Genomic DNA, 20,805 nt, shown 5'->3' with positions numbered 1-20,805 from the left:
AATCAAAGCCTCCACTATCTAGCTGACAAGCTGCTACACTGGCAAAGCATCTACAGATAAACTGAGTGATGTTTTTGCATCAGTACTGCAAAAGGATCTGCTGCTGCTTTGCTTGTGTTTGAACTCCATTGTCCTTCGGTACTCTTTTGTTTTTCTCTGCTGTGTGTAGTTTTAAATCAAACTCCAAACCCCCAAACTCTCTGTATAGTTTCCACTGTTGCTATAATACAAACAGAAACTGGTCAACCACTTTAATTTGGTCTTGTGTTAAGCCATATAATGGAAAGTGTTTTCAAACACAGTTTCCCCCCTCCAAATCAGTCTTGCAATCAATACCGTCCTGCTTTCAATTAAAATATCACCACAACAGATATATCTACAAGGCGCCTAGAATTTCACAATAGAAAACCTATTACTTTGAATACAGAAGTTGGCCAAAATGATTGAATTCCTGAGGCAACAGAAACGATACTGGTGATTTTATTCGGCATGTGTCCAATACGATTTTCCATTCGGAAATCCACATTCTTTAATGCTTTTCTTATACCATTCTAAACATTACCTTCAGCTTTTATGGAGTCCCTTGGAAAGTTTTTTTTCAATTTGTTTACCAGAAAACGTAAATCTTAATGATTAAATAATAGGACATTTATATACATCAGTGGACTTCTCAGATACTGGGCTCTAAGTACATACAATGTCTATTGAGTGAAAATAAAAAAGAAAATTCCAGTCATGCAAATCATCTTACAAACCATGTTCCATTTGACTTGAAAACTTTTACTCTGTTACTGGCATATCATTTTAAAATTAAGCAGATCATCTTAAGGTTGCTTTGTCCATTTCCATTTGTTTGTTTTGCCATTTGAAAGAACTGACAGGCCACATGCTACTGCAGAAGGTACCGGCAGGGTAATAATGGTTCTGCTACCACCAACCAACCACTCCAAGCCCTGGTGCAGATGTGTTTAAAAAAACCACCTAACCTTCAGCTAACGGCACTGGTTTATTTCTGAACAGCACATCACAATATCGGCATAGATAGCACATTGTAACTGGTTGGGTGATTCCACTTAATTTTTCAACACTAGGACCTTTCAGCATTTTAATTCTGGTTTCATTTAGGAATTAAAGGTCATATATAGAGCACAATGAGGTCTAAATTTAGTCACAGCAGACCACAGTTCCACATAAAGACAAATCTTCAAGTTATGTTGACCTGCTAGGAGACAAAGATAAACAGCACAGCAAACATGTACCTGCAATGCACTGCTTCCCTATTAAATATTAACTGTTTCATTTACATTTAAATGAACTGAGCAGTAATGGATAGACTTTCCAGTACTGCTGTTTGGTGCTGCTGTCATGGAAAGAAGCTGAAGACAATGTGGGCTGTATGGGGGCAAATGACGCAATCTCAGCATCCGCTCAAGTGACTTCAATGATGAGCATTCTCCAGTCTTGAAATATAATCCTACACAGCATTTTTTTTTCTCTCCCTCTGTAAACACATCTGTTCATAAATAACTTAGATGTCTCCTTGACATTCATGGTATGTAACTGAAGCTGAAGTAGAAAAGGATGGGCGGTGTACAGCACTGAGGAGATGTCACAGTACTTTTGTTCAGCATTTTTGTCAAGTGCAGGTTGCTAACATCAGCCATCAGACACGGGTGGGGTGACCCACCCGTATTTTTCATGGGTCTTCACCAAACTCTTAAATGTTGCTTCAGCTTCCTTTCGACTGAATGACTTTTTTGATTTGCCAGCTTTTCTGCAGATACGGCCCTGCACCAAACAAAAAGAAAACCTTCATTAAACATATGAACATGCAGCTGGAAACCACAGCTTAACTTTTCAACACATCAAGCCGAGACGCATTCACTTACAAGTACCAGAAAGCAGAGTTCCCAAGCTGGGGAAAACAAATGCATTATTAGAGATGATAAAAAATTATATGCAGTAAAGGGGAAAAAAACAACCCACACAGAAAAAAAGACATCTGCCGGGCTGTTTCTTCCCAGCGAGCCCCTGTGTTGGCACGCTGCCCTGCATGCAGCAACCAGCGGCTGCCGCTGCAGCCGCACCACACAGCTCGCCTCCCTCTCTGCTGCGTGGGGACCTCTGCAAACAAACGAAGGGACCTCTGCCACACACTTGGCACACCTTGTATGGTCAGGGCTGCAGCCCTGAGCAGCCAGGGGCCACAAGGAGCACACCAATACGCCACAAACACAGCACCTGGGCATGGCGGGGCACCACTTGCCAATGGCTCCTGGGGACACACGGGTTTTGTGAGCGTCCCCCACAGCCCTTTTCAGCTGCAGGGGAGGAGAGGGCTCCCCAGCCTCCCCAGCTCCTTCTGGTCCCCCAGGGCCAGTGGCTGCAGGTGGAGAAGGCATCTCTGCTGCAAGTGGTATCAAGGCACCAGCTCAGGGCTGGGGAAACAAACAGGAGGTTTCAAACCAGTTTTGATACCACACATAATATAATCCAAGGTGTTCAGTCCCACGGAGCCAACTACCTTGGAGAACCATCACAAAATCTGTGTGCTATGTCTCAGGGTTACCTGCATCTCACACAACGCTCCCCCCCCCTGCCCCCAACACAGAATGTCACTAAAAATTACATCCATCCAACAAAACACTCTCCGTTCTTCTTATCTGACCCATGAGAAATTAACAGTTCTGGCATTTCTGAAAAGCAGGAGCACCTTAAAAACAACTTGCTTCCAACCTACGTAAAAAATTCTTGGTTATCACCCCTTCGTGACAAGTCTGATAATAAATGAAAACATACACATTTAAACATACTGCATCTTTATTACTTTGCAATTAAACACTATCTCTAAACGCATGGCAGTATATAACTTCAAATACTTGTTTTGCAACAGAGATATTTACTGAGTTATTAATAGCTTACTTCATTTTTCACATTGGTCCATGTCAGTTACCAACTAACAGACACGAGAAAGATTTATTACACTCTACAACAATAATACCCTTCAAAGTATTGACACCAATTGGATTTGTCACAAAACAGAAGTTTAATAATTAAAGTCACAAGTCTAATAATTTTATAACTGTTTGATAGACTGCACTGAAAGCCTTTTTTAGAATAAATGGTATTTGATGAGTGGATACCATACTACAGTGTTACAATTATTAAGACCCAAGTTAGTGTGTTCTCCTTTTTTCCATTCTTTTCCTCAAAATGATGCAACAGGCTGCATCTTTTGCCCCCCATATTTTATTGTCAATTTGGAATTTAAATCAAAATTTGTCATTCATAATCTCATGCAACAAATAATACTGAGACAATAGTCAGGTATATGGAGGAGGAAAAAAGAAGAAAAAAAGAAAACAAACTGTCCTCGGAGTATCAAAGTTATTTTTACAGACTAAAATGAGTAAGATCAGTCTGCCACGTGGACAAATCATTTCACTATAGAAAGCTGTCACAGTATTGCACAGATAGGCTTTTGTGTTCAGCTTCACTCCTATTACTACAAAACTATGGACATGCGACAAAAAAAGCTGTTTCCTACTCCTGTTCCAACAAGTCATTTTTCTGTGCAGTTTGACTTCTCTTTTAGAGCCTACCTTAACTAAAGATTAGAAACAGCCTCTAATTCCCACCTCGATTTATCCACAGCCAATTTATACCCACTAGGTTTTCACAAGAATAGCTATTTTACCTTTTGATTCTTTTCCATGCCTTTCCCTAGTCACCATTTACAGACTAGCAACGTATTTCCTCTTTAAATACCCCCTGATCAACTAAACAGCAAGACACCTTCCCCATCTCCATACTAATCTGGCAATTAATATATCCCAAATAAGGATGATGAATGGTACTTGATTTAACACCGCTAATAAATTCTCTCAGAAAATGTTCCTTTTTAGTTATGACAAAAGGAATAATAAAACTAGCTAACATTTTTCCAAAACCTCACTGACTAATTATCTTGCATCTCCTGCAGGAGTATTTTTGTTGTTACAAAACATGTTTTCCACTTTCTTCTTAATCCGAGCCTTTGTTGGAAGCATACTTAGAGAAACACAGGAAAAGATAAAGCAACAGAAGATGAAATCAGTAGAGAAAATGCTGTATTCAAAAGCTCACCGATGGAATACTTCTGAAAGTAAATATAAACTTACTCTACTACTAAATTTCTGGATTAGGTCCGTTTGCCATCTCTTGTCTTACACGTTATTTTTTATCAGTTAAGGCTTTGATACCTTTCTGAATTTCATGCATAGCACCTAGCACAGTATGATCCACATCTTCCTCAGCTTTATGAAGGTATTAATACTAATCTGTACCTAGAAATAGGATCTTTGTATGGAGAACAGCTATCGCTTATGTTCAGTGTCAGCTGCGTATTGCTTTCAAACAAGGAAAAGTAGGAATCCTTCGGTGTTGAAATAACACAATTAATATCATTACATCATCTAAAATGTTTCTGGAGCCACAGCAGATGAAATGAGCATCTTTCTGTGAGTTTTTTTCTCATACTTCTTTGTTATTAATGTAACGGATCATTAAATCCACTTCCATTCTGGCACCATATGCAGGCTGTATGTAAACTGCATCATCAAAGATCAGCTAATTCTACCCCACTGTAGCCCATGTATTTCTATGTTTATACAGAAACTATGGGTGGCATGGTTAGCACTGTCTCTTATTAACCAATATCCTGCCAGGTGTTTATAATTTGGATAAAATTTAACCTTGTGGACTGAAAGTTACCCTTTTTGGTGCCTCAAGTAAACCTGAGGTAAAAGAAAGGAGGGTGGAATTTCAGTCAACCAGTTCAGATGCTTTTGAGCCTATACTCGGGTGGTGTCTACCATCTTAATGATTTTTAGCTTTTTGCCATTCCCACAAAGCTCTTCCCAAGTTCAACTGAAAAATGGCATTTTGGACCCAAGTATCAAATGTTTTAGCAGGCACCATTACCAGCTCTAACTACAGTTTATTTTCAGACTGCTACTTAAACATGCAGTCATTTTTAACTCTGGTCAGAAGACTATGAGCTGCTGCATTCTGTGATAAACATGGTAAATACAGTATGTAAATACGGTGCTGACCATAGGTCGACTGCGCACAACTATATTTTGACCAATCTCTAAACTACACGTGTCACTACTGCCGTGGTAAGGAATACGGGTCATTTGCATGGCCAGTGTTTTGATGTGTCCAGCACCAAATCAAGAAAAGGTATCAAACCGATACCTGAACAAGATCAAGATACTCCACAAAAGCTTAAAAACAACAGAGATAACCCAAGAAAGCCTTGCATAAATATATTAATGTCGATTTACCTCTGAGAAGTCACACCAGCAGCTTATTTAAATACTTCCAATATTTTCACTCACAGAGTACTTTTCATAAAGCGATAACTGAAAATTAAAATAAAGAGTTGGAGAGAACATTTCAGATTCTGCCATCTGCTGTGACTTCATGTACTTATCAAATGTAATTTTAACAAGCTAGAAACATATGAAAGGTGAAAGTAATGTCACAGCATCCGACTGATTTACACAACGATGCTGAAATGCAGGGGGACAGGTACTGCACTCAGCTTCCTCACTCACTGGTGTTCCTATTGCGCCCAGTTTGCATGGCACAGTAAGCAACTGCATGCCACTCATCTACTCTTTGCCTAATGAGTTTGAACAAACAGCTGATAAGGATCCAGTCTATAACTGGTAATTGCCAGAAGAAAGATCTCCTGGAGCACCACCTACTGCGGGTAGCCTTCTCAGGGCCATGGCCATACCCAGGGACCGCTCCCCACCGTCATGTTCAGCAAAAAACCTGGGGTAAATCTCACGTGATTTGGCACCCACCTTTACAGACCAGTGTGGGCAAATCTGGGAGCTTTTCTACTTCTCAGCGATGCCGCAGCAGTCCCCACGTTTTTTTACAATCATGAACCCATCAGCATGTCCTCCCTTTGAGGACACTATGTGACACTGAAGCACATCCTCAAAAACATTCAACTCGACATCTAGCAGCTCTTGAAAGTCCTTCAGCGTCATTATCAGCAATGTACCATATCTCTTCTTCCCCAACACCACCACATCACAAAGTGGTCTGAGACAAGAGTTATGTCCTCTACAGAGACACCAAATACGAAGCCTGAAACTCTTTAGCCCTGTAATCCCACTACAGCCATGTATCTGCCCACGTCTGGCCTGTGTGTCATGAGAAACAGTCCTGACATTTCTTCTGGTATTTCCAGAATCAGGATGGCCTCAAGGGGATTTCTTTGGCAGCAGGAAGGGCTTTATCTCTTGTCAAACCAACTATAGTAGCTCCCAGGTCAAAACCCAACAGTGCTGGCACAGCACACAGCATCAGTTGTGCTTCCACGTCATATCACTTTTGGCACTACCTGGCAGGACAGGACTATGTAACAGTGGCCAGCCTCTCACAGGATCATGCAGTCACCCAAGTGCTGCCTGGAAAGGACCTACAGAGGTCTCCAAGTCCAACTTAGACACCTGGAGCTGAGCTGCTGACACAGGTCAGTAGTAGCACTGCGAAGCCAGGTCCTGAATCCTTCAAGGTTGTGCTCAGTCCTGATGCAAGTCCCTGTGTTACTAGGTCCCAAATTTTCAGAGATTTATTTTACGCAGTCATCAGCCCTTACAGGACTCTGTTTTATTCTGGAAACAGCATAAGGCCCTGTGCTACACATCCCTGACCTACCACAGCAACCCCTTCAAGCACATCCAGATATTTTTTTCCTGGACTGGTTAACCAAAAGTTGTATCCATTGCAAACAGGACCCAGCTAACAGACTTGGAAGCAGGCAAGGCCTCGCGTTATTAGTGCTGGTCTTGACCCAAACGCCTCAGCCTTGCATTCCTTTCATTAATCCTGGATATGCAAATAACTCAAGGTTGGTCTTCCAAGGGCAAATCATACCTGCCTTCCACACATGCGACTAAATGTGGCCCATCATTTAAGCCAGCATAAGGATGCACGGCTACATTTTCATTTTCTCCCTTCATCTCTTAAGAGACCTCTATGGCAGGCTCTAGCGACCCACTTCTACGTAAACGTCAAGAGACAGAAAACAAGCAAAAGTTTAGAGAGGTACAACACAAAAGACTAGGAAGTCACTGTGCCACATGCTGCAGCTGTAGTGATCTCTCCCAAGGACAGGAAGGAGACCCACAAGGACATGCCCATTTTCCAAGTCTGTTGTCCCAGGCTTCTCTGTGGATGATGCAAAAATTGTGGGTTTTCTAAGAGCTGGAGCACACTATGAGTCTCCAGCATGTAATGTTCCACTAACGTGCCAGTGACTAACGGCTTCGGGCCTCCACTGTTCAAAGTCACGTACTATGCAAACATAATCAAATCTTTTCTGGTAAGTAACAGAAGAATACAGTGTTTAAGCCTGAACCGGCCTTACGCTAGAATATTTAAACAAGTTTTCAGAGAAAAATATTTCCACTGGCTTTATTGAAGCAATCAAAAGTCGAGTAATGCTGAAGTGAGCGACTGTCATGCTCTCAGTGCAATGATTGCAATGTGTCACAACATCACTGTTACAGTGCAATATACACAGCCTCTCCTCCCAATTACATGGTTTGTAATTTTTTTCCTTCATGTACTGATGAGGCACAGTTAAATCATGTCTCAAAAACTGCACACAATTTATATTGCACTATATATAATTATTAGCTATAGCTAAAACAAAGCAGTATAGATAATGATGCAGACAAATACTGCTAATGTTGCAGCATAAGTGAATTAAAAATGGGATGTTTTCCTGCAAATGTGTAATTTCTGAAGCAGTATTTCCACGCCTTTTTTGGTCTCCTTTTTAAGAATAATCCACACAAAGAAGTGAAAACTCAGCAAGTTCTGGCTTTAAAGTATCCTATAAATTGCTCCTTCTGGGAGTGTGACTGTTCTTTGCCCAGGATCTGAGTTCCAGCTGAGTAATTATTAATGTTCGCTCATCTGTGTGCAGCCTGGTGAAAGTAGCTCTTAATCAATACACACCTGCAGCCCCAATCCCTGTCTGACAGTTGCAGAGCACTGCGCTGCTCTTCCTCCCCTTTCTCTAAAGTCAGCACAGAGTCAGCAGCACAATTTCAGTACAGACAAGGGTTAAGAATCTCCCTTCCTGCATATTACAGGTGGGACAAACTTGGCCTTGCCGAAAGAACAAGAAAATTTTGGCAGCCGACCACATTCTTGGAAGGTGCCTCTAGCATCTGCAGGGAAAAAGGTGCCATCTTACAACACGGTGGGCTTCTGTCAAAAGAGATCGTCCCTGTCCCCTGCCATCAAACGGGCACCTGCTAGTCTAGATGACAAAGGGAAAACTGTTTTCTCTTTCAGTCTTCTGCTGAGCATCCTGGACTACCTGTCTGTGGAACCAGGTATCAGCAGAGTTACTGAGGACAAGTCCAGGTGACCAGGCTGCGAGCGTGACAGCCCCTCTTTGCATCAGCCCACAGGTCCTCCACATCACGAACCTGAAGTTATCAAAGCTAAAGACACCCACAGCTGTAAAGCCAACCAAAACAAACAATCTGGTGTGAAGGGTTGTAAAGACAAAGGAGCCAGAACCCCAACAACGTCTATCACCACGTTTCCCAAAGTTTCACCATACTAAAAAAACCCCATTGAGTAAAAAGCAGACTCCCTCTGGGCACACTTTCATCAAGCTAAGACCAAATTTGGCAGGATTAGAGTCACAACCCAATGCGCTTTTTCCCCTCCTATTTACACAACTGTGTCAGCCTCTTGAGTATGATATGTTTCATACTGATGCACACAGACATCTACTCACAGAGCCCCCACTTCTGAGTGCTTTCAGTATGTATCCTCAAACAACCTTTGGAAAGAGGATTATCTATACTTCACAGGTAGGACAGACGAATAAAGTGAAATTATATGACTTGCCCATGACTGCACCTGAAGTCAGTGGCAGAACCTGGAAGCTAAACTCAGATCACCTCCCCTCAGCCTAAGTGCTCTAACTGTGAAATGTCCTCCTCCCCCCAAATAATTATAGAACACTTCAATACTAGGTATATTTTAACAGAAATAATCTTGTGAAATTTCTAGAAAATTTGACATTTATAGAAATTCATAGAGAATGTGAAAAATCAGTAACATCAATTTCTTCTGCTTTGTGATGCTGTAGGTTTTTTTATGGACATGTTGGTATGGAAATAAGCCCTACACTTTTTAGTGCAGCTGGGGGTTTGTTACCATTTGTAACACACACCTATAAACAGGAGATATACTTGGTCATTCCACAGCTCATAAAGCCTGACCATTAGAGGCATCTGAGTTCCAGGCCATGTCATAACACAACCTTACTCTTCCTTCCTCAGGTTTATTTTCACTTGTCTTTGAATGCAGATTTGAGACTGTGACCGACTTGTAACTCTTATCAAGGAGTCACTGCAGAGGTTCCAGGAGTTTTGGAGAGCCTGCACACAAAAGGATTAAATCAATGAGGATCATAGATTCTAACAACACATATGAAATCATGAAGCAGATAAAAAAAACATCTTCCAAGGACAAGCTCTGCACGTGCACGAGGCAGGCACACATCTGCCACACATGGCTGAGGACAGGCACACCTGATGTCAAACTCCTCAGTTTAACTGCAACGGGCCAAATCAGACTGGCACCTTGTTCCTGTTTCAGAAAGGGAATCACCTGAACGCCTTAAGTGTGGTGCCCACCTCCCTGTTTTGTGCAGATCAATAAGGACTGCAAATCCATTTTCATCAAAACACACTTACGCTTCTCCTCAGCTTATGCTCTTCCGATTCCCAGTGCACTGCTGGTTTCACTGCCAGCCAGGTTAAAAAACAGTATCATGTCCTTCCCATGCAGCTTGTCCTGCAACCTCCAGGATGCACTCAATGACCGCTGTTTCCAGCCGGAGTTAAAGACCAACACTGTGGAGCACTCAGCACCCTCTATAAATGGCTCTGTGGAGTACAACTCAGACCAGCCACATGCTTTTCAAAAATACAATGATGTTCAGGAGGAACCTGGTATTCCATTTATAAGTGAGACAACTGGATCCTGCGCACATTAAATTTAAGACATATTTTGAGCTTAACCACTGAAGTTCCCCCTGTCTAAGCGCAGAGTAATTGCACCCAGCAATTCTCTCATCCTCCCACCTCCCTTTGCACCTAGGCAATGTCAGCATTGCCTTTTTTGACAGTTACAGGAGAAGATACTTCGTAAACTGGAAGCTGCATGTGAAGGACTGAATACATCAAGGAAAAGAAGAGATCTTCACTGACTATCAACTCAAAGGAGCTTAGAAGGGAAAAAGAAACACAGCTAATATTACGTTACTTAACCAACATCCCGCCCTGTGAGAGTGGATGCCCACTCAGAAGACATGCCTCGGATTGCAAGTGGCAATAACACTCCCACAATACAAGGACCAGAATTACTGTGGAGTTAACATATCTTTGATCTGGAAGCCTCTGGTCATGCACGGAAATCCCTGGGTATTATGTAGATGCTAGGAAATCTGTCTATTTTCAAGGTTACCCTGTGTAAGGAAAAGTAAATCTTCCTCACAATAGAAAGTGGGTTATTTAGGTTACTCCTCCAGGAGGAGGACACAACATAACCCCTCGGGACCAAGCTTTCTGCATTTGAAAAAATACAGCTCTTCGGCAAAATATCTGACAAAACACCCAAATACTACACACGTCTCTCTAGCGAACACTTTCACTGAAGAAAATGAGGACTTCTTTTATAAGTCAGGGAAGAAGAATTTTGCTCTTCTGAGCAAATGATTTTTTTTCATGATGCAAAGCAGCAATTCTTTTAAATTCTTATTTAGGAGATCAGCCAAGTATTGCCAGGAAGAATTAGTTCTACTTGCCATAACAGCATGTTTTAAAATAAGCAGTTTGTTTCAATTTAGTGATTTAACTTATTTGATGACTATTTTAACAATAAGGATGATAGCTTAAAGTATTTTAAAATGTTCCTTTTTATGCTTTGAAGGGGTAAAATGTATATTATGTTCTCCCTGCTTTTTGAAAGAATTAAAACAGCCTCCTACTTCAATGAGTTGGAATCCCTGTGTCTTCATTCCTCTCAGCAGAATATATTTGCATAATAATAATGGATAGTCAGAACAACAATATATCAGAGGACACATGAACAATATTTTTTCCAGCCCATTCATCAGTCCCAGCATCTCAACATAGCAAATATGTATGCTCCCACTTAAACTTCCAGCCTAGCATTTATACCTTTTCATGGGGAACAAGCCCCATAACACACTCTTTGTCTCCTCTGTAATCTTTGTATATGACTCAACGTGCTTTTCAACCACGGACCTAAAGCAACATTTCTTCCTTTGACAATAACTGACATCATTTGCTCGGGCAACTAATAGAAAGCAAAAAGCCGGTTTTATTTTGTAAGGCCCTAATATGATACAATGGCTCCAAATAATTCAGAAACCACTGTGTTCTCTATATATTTCCCCAGCCTTTGAGATTAGCTGATTTATTCACGGCCACAGTCCTCAAACCCAGCATCTGGAGTATGAAAACCCATGGATTTGCAATTAATTTCTGCTATGCATATCTGAAAGACCTGGAGTCTGCTGACCTCCTGGACACCATGCAAGTCCCATCTGCTATCTGCTCACTCATACTTTTGTTTGAAAGGATGAAGAGGGAGTAATTTAGATTCTGATTAACAGCTACCTTCTGTATCTGTTTTTCATAAAATAAGCCTATTTCTCCTGTTTCAATCTGGTAGAAGTCAGCTGGGACACTCATATTTTTAAAATGGAAGGACAAATTAATCCAATAGTCACACTAGGCACATAGCTCTTGAAGTAAACTAATGATTTTCCACTGAGGTATTTCTAACATTACAACACAAGGGATGAAAGTACTATACACCAAAAACCTTTATTTAAATTCAGGGAATTTTCCAACAGAAAATGAAATCTTAATTACAGATTATATTTTGATTTTGATTTAAAGCATCATACAGAAGCCCACCACAAGAATAGTCATAACTAGGGGTTCCCTATTCCTATTTTAGTATGTCCTGACAAATTTTTTTATGCTCTTTCTATTCATGGGAATGGTAAGGGAGTATTTTCCTCAAAAAGAAAGAACTTTTTCCATGACATATTCTGCAGTCACCAGTTACCTGACAGCTGTCTTTGGCGGGCAGTCCTGTCCCCAGCATCCATCGAGAGTCAACAAGCGACTCGTAAAAAAGAGGACACAGCAGCTACTGGTGAGCACTGCTGCATGTCCTCAAGGCATCAGGTGCAGCTTCAAAAAAAAAAAAAAAATTAAAAAATCCGGATGCATTATTTGGACACCAGCATACGTAAGATTTGTCCTCTTAAACTTCTACAAAACTAGTGTCAAATCATTCCTCTCCAGTGAGAAACAACGTATCTATTAGAGGACACAAAATCTCCTCCCACTTTTGGGCAAAGTCTGCTCTTTTTCATTCGGCACAGTATTATCCGCTGTGTTTTCAAAGGAGAGAGATGACTGCTCCCTGAAACACAGGCGCTGGGCTCAGCCGTGTGCGTCGCTCAAGGAGAGCCATGACAAACCTCCCGCTGCTTCACCTCTCTCCTACGACCGGCACTGTTCCTCCTTCCTTCCTTCAGTTATTGATATTATCATGACAATGGCACTGTACCAGGATGTGGAGAGCAACAGGCTCATTTTCAGATCTCTCTCTTAAATTATCAATAAATGATTTTAAGGGTGCTGCTAAGAAGGAAGAACACTTAACGGGCCACTTCCACATCCCAGACAGAGCCAGACAGACATGGGAGGCTCTGCCTAGACAAGCATGTTGAACAGTTGCCTCCAGGACAACAAACAACTGGTATTTAAATTATTTTGTTAGCATCACCCCACCTCCTTGGCTGACACTCCAGCTCCGTCGCGTCTCACAGCTACCATTTCATCGGCACGGCAGGGCCAAGCATTTCGCCTGTGACGACGGGAGCCAGCGAGCAGCTGACTGACCGTGCAGGAAGCAAGAACAAAGTCATCCTCTTAAAACTAAGGCTACAGTTGAGCTAAGGACAACACCAAATTTTTTAAAATAAGATTCCGGGTCTCAAACAGTAAACAATCTTAGGTCTTTGATGTACTGAAAATTCCCCTCAAGATACTGACTAGAGCTGTGTGAATAATTGATTTTCTCAGCTGAATAGCTGAAGCAACCAACCAAACAAACCCCAACTTGTTTGTTAATTAACTTTTTTTTTTCCTTGAAAACTGAAATAAAAAAAAAGAAAGCGTAGTTTGGGACTGTTGAATTGTTTCATTCAAACAGAAGTTCTCTTTCTTCCATTTTAAACCTTTTTTTTTTCCAGACAAAAAATGTCTGAAAATGCCATACTTGGATTCATGATAGGAAGCAAGGGTATGCATCCCATAAGGTGGGACATCTCTAAAGCAAGGTCACCTGAGGTGTATGGTTCCTGCTTGCTGAAACCTGGAGAAACAGCCACCCTACTTTAAAATCCAGTCCCTGCTCAGGTTTGGGAACCTGGACCCAGGTCTCCCCACGTACAAGGGCAATGCTGACAAGGAACCAAAAAGTGCTACCTTTCAATTTCTGCATTGCACGCTAACATCTCCTTATGGATGTAACTCCTGAGTGAAATGTTCCACCTTGAGAGACGTCAGAACGACTTCTCAATTTTTCTTTTATTCTGCTAAAAGGTCTGTGAAATCCTTTGAAAAAAATCTGAATTTGCCAAGAAATCTGACTGCCCAAAAATGTATTTTCAGTGTTAGTTTTGTCTGCTTTTTGATTGCTTCATCAAAAAAGGTCACATAGGTTCATAGGGTACTATTAGCTCTGACAAAACAACAGACCAGCAGAGAACAGCAGTGTTAAAGTTACCACAGCAAATGGGACTGATAAAAACCGCTGAATTAAATCAGCCACCTCAGTTTTATCACTCGAAGTGCCAAGAGGAGGCATGTACGCTGGCGGGAAGCTCAGCCCTGCCCCCTCATACACCACCGAGCCCACGCCGGTGAGGTGCGCTTTCAGATGAGTCACTGGCTTATTCAGAACGATTTCATGCCAAATCACGGTGCTGCACGATGGTGATGTTTCTCTGGAAGGTCCCATTTACCCACCGGCGCCGGCAGCGCCACATCTCCCACTTGGCCTCGTGGCTGCCGCCATTTGCTCGTGCAGGGTCGTTTTGAGGCTGTGCAAGCTGGACCTCACCCTTCCATCCTTCCTGATTAATAGCAAGCATGCTGAATATTTCATGCTGTTGCAGAGTGCAGGCTGCTTACAGAAATTATACAATTAACCTGGAGTAAGCCATCGTTGTTTGTTCAGGACGGCTCCTCGCAGGCACTGAGGCTACCCACAGCATGGCCAAGTTACCCAAAACCAGCCCTGCAGATCTGGGCAATGCTGCACCTCGGTGCTCAGTGTTCGACGGCAGTTTTCATTTAAAAAAATAAAAATGATCAAAAGTAGATTACCTGTAAAATAGGGGAGTGCCTGTCATATCCTGAGCCCTATTATGCAATGGAGTGGAGATTACATAACGAGGGGAGTGCGATTACAGGAGCGTGGCTCCTGTGATGCCGAGCCCGGCTGCGATGACAGGCTGGCAGCCCATCACAGTCTACACCTCTGCAACCCAGAAATTACACTTATTGTCAGTACCACCTATTAACCTTTCCACTTGGAGTGAATGATCCAAGACGTTGAAACGTACACGCTATGCCTATTTAACTACTAAATTACTGGCAGCAATTTATTCCAGCTTTTTTTTCCTCTCGCACAGATTATCTTTTTTTTTATAATTAACTTTGTAAATGTTATGAAAATGTTATGAAAGAATGTTATTGAAATGCCTGCATTTTAAATGTATTTATTAATGATGCACATATAAACACTCTTATCAGAAATTACTACCACTTTCTGGAAATCTCTTAAGTGGTTTCGGGAAAAAAAACTGTCAGATTATATAGCTTAATATTCATTGCTAATAAAACAATTTAGTGGTTTTCTTCACTGAGCTGTTTTATGATCCCAGTAAAACTTAATTTAACCCTTTTACATTCAACATTCAATACTGCAGAAAGATGCTGAATTCTTAAGAAAATTGAGAGAATTTAGCATTGTCCTTCTAAATTCCTGTTTAAAATAATGAGAACTATGATCTCTATTTAAAAAGAGATGGATTAACAAATAGTGAGATACAGCAAGAGTAGCTACATAACTCCAACATACCCTGGGCTCAATGTAAAGTAAGCCTTTTTTTTTTTCTTTTTTTTCTGGTACATTTTTTTTTTATATACCCCAAGGTGACCTAGGAAACTTGACCTCTTCAAACAAAGTGCAGAGAAAAATACTACCTGATTAAAAAAAAAAGGAGCAGTAGCCCAAATCAAACTGAGAAAAAGGAGGAAAACCCACTTACAAAAGAGTCCATTAAATAATAAAAATTAATTTTCAGTCTTAAGAGAAACCAAGACTTTACTTCTGCTCATGCAAGCAGTTCCATGGAGGCAAACAGGAGTAACCTCCTTTTTAAACCAACGGAACGTATGTTATTTACTCTTCCTCCCCTCCTCCTTGCCAAGGTATGAATTCAAGTTACCTAGCATCATTTACTGACAGATGTGGAGCTGTGCATGTCCCCTGGGTTCAAGGGCATTCATGAAGTGAAAAGGAAAATCACCCTGTCACCAGCCATGTGTATACTGCCCACTACAATAACCATAAAGGACTGGCTACAAGTTTCACAGCAGTATTTACCCATTTATTAAAAACTGCTTATTAAATACTTCTCTTCTAAGGATACTCTGCAGGAGAGAAAGGAAAAAAAAAACAAACAACAAAAAAAACCATAAACCACATTGACTCAGCTCAGGCGAGATCCTCTGCCAGGGGCACCATGCACCTCCTCCGGAGCGGAGAGCTGGCAGGAACCGTCTGGCCGCTGCAGCTGCAGCAGCACGTACCCGAAATTATGTGTTCCTTTCAGGCAGGGAGATTCTAAAGCGGCACAACTTTGCTGGCAGCTCACGCAGCAATTCCAAGCGTGACCCTGTGCTGCACCTCTGCCCTGTGTGCCAAACCCCAGGCCCAGGGTGGCCTCTCCTCCCCCCCACCCCCTGAGGGATGCTGTGCAGGACAGCACCAGACAAAGACCCGGGGGCAGCAGCTCCAGCATCGCACCCTGCACCAGAGGCAGCACTTCATGCAGGAGACCAGCAAGTATGGCTGACGCACTGGTGAAGGGCAGGAGGCGGAGGACCTGAATCCCAAACCCCTCTGGAGCCTGAAGAGCCCTTTTCACTTTGTGGTGAGGGAGGTGGCCCTCGGGGGCAACGAGAGTGACATCTTGGCACCGCACACAACAAAAGACGCGCAGGAGACTGCGATGGATGCTTGTGCTCCCTGCCCCTCCACGCTGCCCCGTACCTCCACCGCACCTGCCCGAGACGGGCAAAACACGTGTGTCCCTGCCTCCTTCCCACCAGCCACGCCGGGTCCTCGGCGGACACCCGTCCCCCAGGCCCGGCCAAGGTCGGCCACAGGCGGGGCCTGACCCACTGCCCTACGGGGTTCCCATCCAAGCAGGCGCGCAGGCACCATAGCCCCCTGCCCCACGCACGCAGAGCGGAGCCCACCGACCCCCTACCTGCCCCTTGACCAAGCTGGCCGCAAACTGCCTCATGACGGCCTCCACGGTGTAGGCGCTGGACCAGCCGCGGGGGGTGAGCAGCTCCATGCAGATGGCTCCGCCGTCCAGGACGTAGCCGTTCTCCAGGCGGGGGCTGAGCACCCTCATGAAGGGCGGCGAGAAGGGGAAGTTGTCGGGGAAGGTGAGGTTGAGCAGGATGTACTCCGTGTTGGTCTCCTTCATGTCCTGCCACAGCACCGAGTCCTTGTCCACCTGGTGCAGCTTCACGTTCCAGTCGAAGAGGCTCTCGTCCACCAGCTCCACCGAGATGAAGCGGTCGCTGAGCCGCGCGATGTCCTGCAGCTCCTTCATCAGCCGCCGGGTCCGCACCTGCGTGCAGTGCTGCTGCCGGCCCGCGGGCGCCAGCGGCCCCGACCCCGACGGCGGCGGCACCAGCGGCGCCGGCCCCGACCCGCACCCGGAGCCGGGGCCGGGGCCGGGCCGCTGCGCCGCCTCCTTACCGGCGCCGGGTTCCCTGGCCGCCTCCCGCGGCTTCTCCCTGCCGCCGCCCGAGCGCGGCTGCGAGGGCTGCTTGGAGAGCTCCGGCGCCTTCTTGTTCTTGTGGCCCCCGGGGCTGCTCTCGCTGCTGCTGCTGCTGCTGCAGCCGCCGCCGCCCCCGGGGGGGGCCTGCGGCTGCGGCTTGTTGCTGCTGTTCTTCTGGTTGCCCCTGCCCCTGAGCGAGGAGCCCTGCTGGCTGCTGCTGCGGTGGTGGTGGTGGTGGTGCTTGGGGTCCTCCGTGTCCCGGTTGTGCAGCCGGATCAGCCCGATTTTCCGCAGGAGAGTGGCCATGTTGTGCGCGGCTCCGCTCTCCCTCTCGCCTTTATGGGTCGGTGGGGTTTTATTATTATTATTAATTTAAAGCCCTGCTCAGCGGATTTGCTGCTCGCGGGGGAGGGGGGCACGGCGCTGGGCGGGCGGGGAGGCCGCTGCCGCGGGGAGGGTGTGCGGCCGCCGGCCGCCGTTCAAACGCCTCCCCTCGCTACGGCTGCTGCGGGCAGCATTGCAGCAGCGGGGCTGCTCCCAGGGACATCACGGCCCCGCTGCCGTGGCCATGATCCCGTGAAAAGGAGAAGGGGAAAAAAGACCCCCCCAGGGAGAGAGATTAAAAAGGAGGGAGAAGAAACCCCAAACCACCCGCAAGGGAGAGCCCCCCTCCCCCCCACGCACAGCGGGCGAAATCGCCTGCGCTGCAGATGGCTTCTCCCAGCACCTTGGGCTCGCAGCCGGCCGAGCCAATCCCCGGCAGCTCCCCGGCGGGCCGGTCCCCGCGCCGCGCCGGGCGCCTCCCCCGGGAGGGGGGTGGGGGGGAGGCCGGCGGCACCCCCTGGCTCCGCGCTCGCCCGCAGCGGCGGAGCGCGCTCCGGCCCTTTGTTCGGCGCCGCCGGCGGGGGGAGAGGGGCCGCTCGGGGAAGCCCTGCCGCAGCCCCCGCCGCCGCGCCGCGCACCCCGCGCTGCCTACGCGCCTGGCGGCACCGCCGCTGCGGGCCTCGGCGGGGCGGGGGCGGGGCGGCAGGCGGCGGGGCCCCGACCGGCCCGGCCCGGCCCGGCCCGGCCCGCAGCGCCGCCGCCCGGCCGCGCCGCGCCGTCCGCTCCGCTGCGCTCCGCCCCGCGCTGCGGCAGCACGGGCAGCGCGGCCCCGCCGGCCGGGCGGGCCGGGGGCGGCGGCGCGTGGAGCGGCGGCCGCGGGTGGCGGGCTGGGGCGCGGTAGCCACGGCCCGGGGGCAGGCCCGCAGGTGTGGGGGAGGTGTCGCACCCGTGCGGGTCTGTACGCGGGTGTCGTCGCTGCCAGGGCCAGGAGATTGCACGCCGTCAGGGTTTAGTGCCCATGTGTAGGGCACATATGTAATGCAGATACGCGGAAACTGTGTGGTCGTGTGTAGGGACATAATTGCTTTTAAATGCGTCTCTGTGAATGTGTTTACTGTGTGTACATCTACCCACCTAGACAGATAATCACATATATAAAGCATATACCTATAAAAAATGATACATAAACGTGGATGAAAAATAGATACAAATACAGATGTGTGCGTGTGTGTGTGTGTGTGTGTGTGTGCGCGCGTGTATTTCTGCATTTTTTTGTGTCAGGGAATGATGTGACAATCTTGTTTCTTCAGCACAGCAGGTATGCATATTCCACCCCTCTTACACCTGCTCACCTCCACACCGGGTATGTCCATCCTCCTGGGACTCTGTAGTACAGGGAGGAAAAGCTGATTTCGAAAATCTCGGTCCCCACAGACTTTCTTGCCTTCAGAGACCGAAAAAGGAAAAAAAAAACCCTACAAAAAAACCCAAATGCTTTGAACGAGGGAGTAGTGAAGGCAAGGCCCAAAGCATGATGACATCTGTTCTGCAGAGGACATAAAGCAATGGGCAGTGTGTGCATATAGCAGCATTATATTCCCTAACACCTTTCCAAAGCAAACACCCCCCTTGCCAGCAGCACGCTAAAATACTGTCTGCTGTGATTTTGAAGAGTGGCCTATGCTGGGAAAGGGATGCTGTGCTGCTGTAAAGATCTCCAGAGAAAAACGGCTGAGTTTCTTGAAAGCTATCTGCAAGGCACTTTATGTTTTCATCAAAACTGGGCAACTGACTCACTTCCAAAAAAATACTGGGGTCAGTTCACTTTTCAGCTTGTTTTTCCCTTTCATCTTCCTGTTACTTGAACCACTCCACTTTTACCAACAGGTCCATGTTTGGGAGGTGACCATTTGCCTGTGACCATTATATCAAACTGGGCAGTGTGAAATGTAGCCTCTTTGCCAGGCTTTACAAATGGACCCAAATGATAGGTCAGTCTGAACTGCCACAGATTAAAAAGCTTGCTGATCATAAAATCAAGATCCTAGAGGTAGTTATATTTGTTTTTCTAATATGGAGTTATCAAAGGCTCAAAATCATCTTCATAAAATTGCTGAGAAACCTTCTTACTATGTTGTTCATAATTTTCGTTTATTTTACCAGTTTGTGCAATGCACACAATGTGCAGAAGTATTTATTTATTTTATTTAAAATCTTATTAAAGGTAGCAAGAAAATTCACTGTATGGGATCCGTATTTGAGGAGATCACAACAAATGTAAACTGAATTATGGGCCACATGGTGTAAAGAAGGAGGAGGGGCACAGCAGGACTCCGTGGCCCAGGCAGGGCCGCACTGCTGTTGGCTGCACTGTGATACTGAGGGACTGGCGGGATGGTGGCACCGTTCTTCAGCTCACTTTGGGGGAGCAGGGTTGAAGGAGTTGGAGGTGGAGGCCTTCTCCTCTTGCCTGCAGAAGACCCTGTACAGAAAGGTCAGGAGATGCTAGCAGAGCTGACCCACGTGTGATATCTGGTGCATCTCTCATTCGCCTCCTTTGAACAGAGAGAAGATGGAGAGCTGTGGGCTAACTGTAGGTGATGGCTCAGGAAGCACAGATGCCACAACGCAGTCCTTGTTTGCTCCTGCCCTCCATGCTGCTGACCTTCCCAGTCCACAGGCCTGTCAGTGTGATAACCCTTGGGGTTGCCTTGATCCTTCGTGGTGTGCAGATAGCCGGGGTCTCTTGCAGAAGGTGTTTGCTGAATTCCCTACTTTGAGGAGCCGGGGTCTCTTGCAGAAGGTGTTTGCTGAATTCCCTACTTTGAGGAGATCTACATGTGAAATACTGTTGACAGAGTATTTCCTGGGAGGTCAGAAGTCCTGGGGAATGTGAGGTGGGTGGGCTGAAGCATCTGGGAACATTCTGTCCATCTCTTGTTCCTCTCCTACCTTCCTTCTCACCATAGCCCACCCTTCCTGAGTGAATGAGGAACCTCCAGTTTATAGGCTATTGGGAAGTGCGTCCAAGCCTTCCGCTAGTGACCTTCTGGAGTGCCACACGTGCTGCCCCCTGCCGCTATTGATGGCCCATCCCTGGAGTTGAGAAATTTCTGGAGTGCAGACAAACTGCTGGCAGACATTTCGTGGTGTGTGATGCTTCCAGGTAAGCAGTGATCTGTGCTTTGATGAGCAGATGACTCGAGCAGGACTTGCAGGGGGAGAAGCTAAGGCACAGAGGGTGATTT

General features: G+C 45.7%; 1 protein-coding gene across 4 annotated transcripts; it reads right to left on the bottom strand.

Annotated features, from left to right (window-relative positions):
• Window positions 1-462: 462 nt before the first annotated feature.
• UBE2QL1 (ubiquitin conjugating enzyme E2 QL1) lies at window positions 463-18,930 on the bottom strand. 4 transcript variants are annotated; one of them, XR_013926702.1, is made up of 5 exons: window positions 17,961-18,930; window positions 16,709-17,568; window positions 9,792-12,326; window positions 9,266-9,473; window positions 1,651-1,788 (listed from the first exon to the last, which is right to left on the bottom strand). XR_013926702.1 is itself a non-coding variant. In XM_080379035.1 (3 exons), the coding sequence occupies exons 1-3, from the start codon at window positions 18,823-18,825 to the stop codon at window positions 1,657-1,659; spliced, it is 1,857 nt and encodes a 618-aa protein (XP_080235161.1). In that variant the 5' UTR covers window positions 18,826-18,930; the 3' UTR covers window positions 463-1,656. The 4 variants fall into 4 exon arrangements, 2 of the variants coding, with proteins under 2 accessions (XP_080235161.1, XP_080235162.1); XR_013926701.1 differs by having other exon boundaries at window positions 9,266-12,326; XM_080379035.1 differs by lacking the exons at window positions 9,266-9,473; window positions 9,792-12,326 and having other exon boundaries at window positions 463-1,788.
• Window positions 18,931-20,805: the final 1,875 nt, after the last annotated feature.

The sequence above is a fragment of the Falco punctatus genome (genome assembly GCF_963210335.1).
Source record: "Falco punctatus genome assembly, chromosome: 3".
Lineage (NCBI taxonomy): Eukaryota > Metazoa > Chordata > Aves > Falconiformes > Falconidae > Falco > Falco punctatus.
This window is presented reverse-complemented; position numbering and strand designations above follow the sequence as displayed.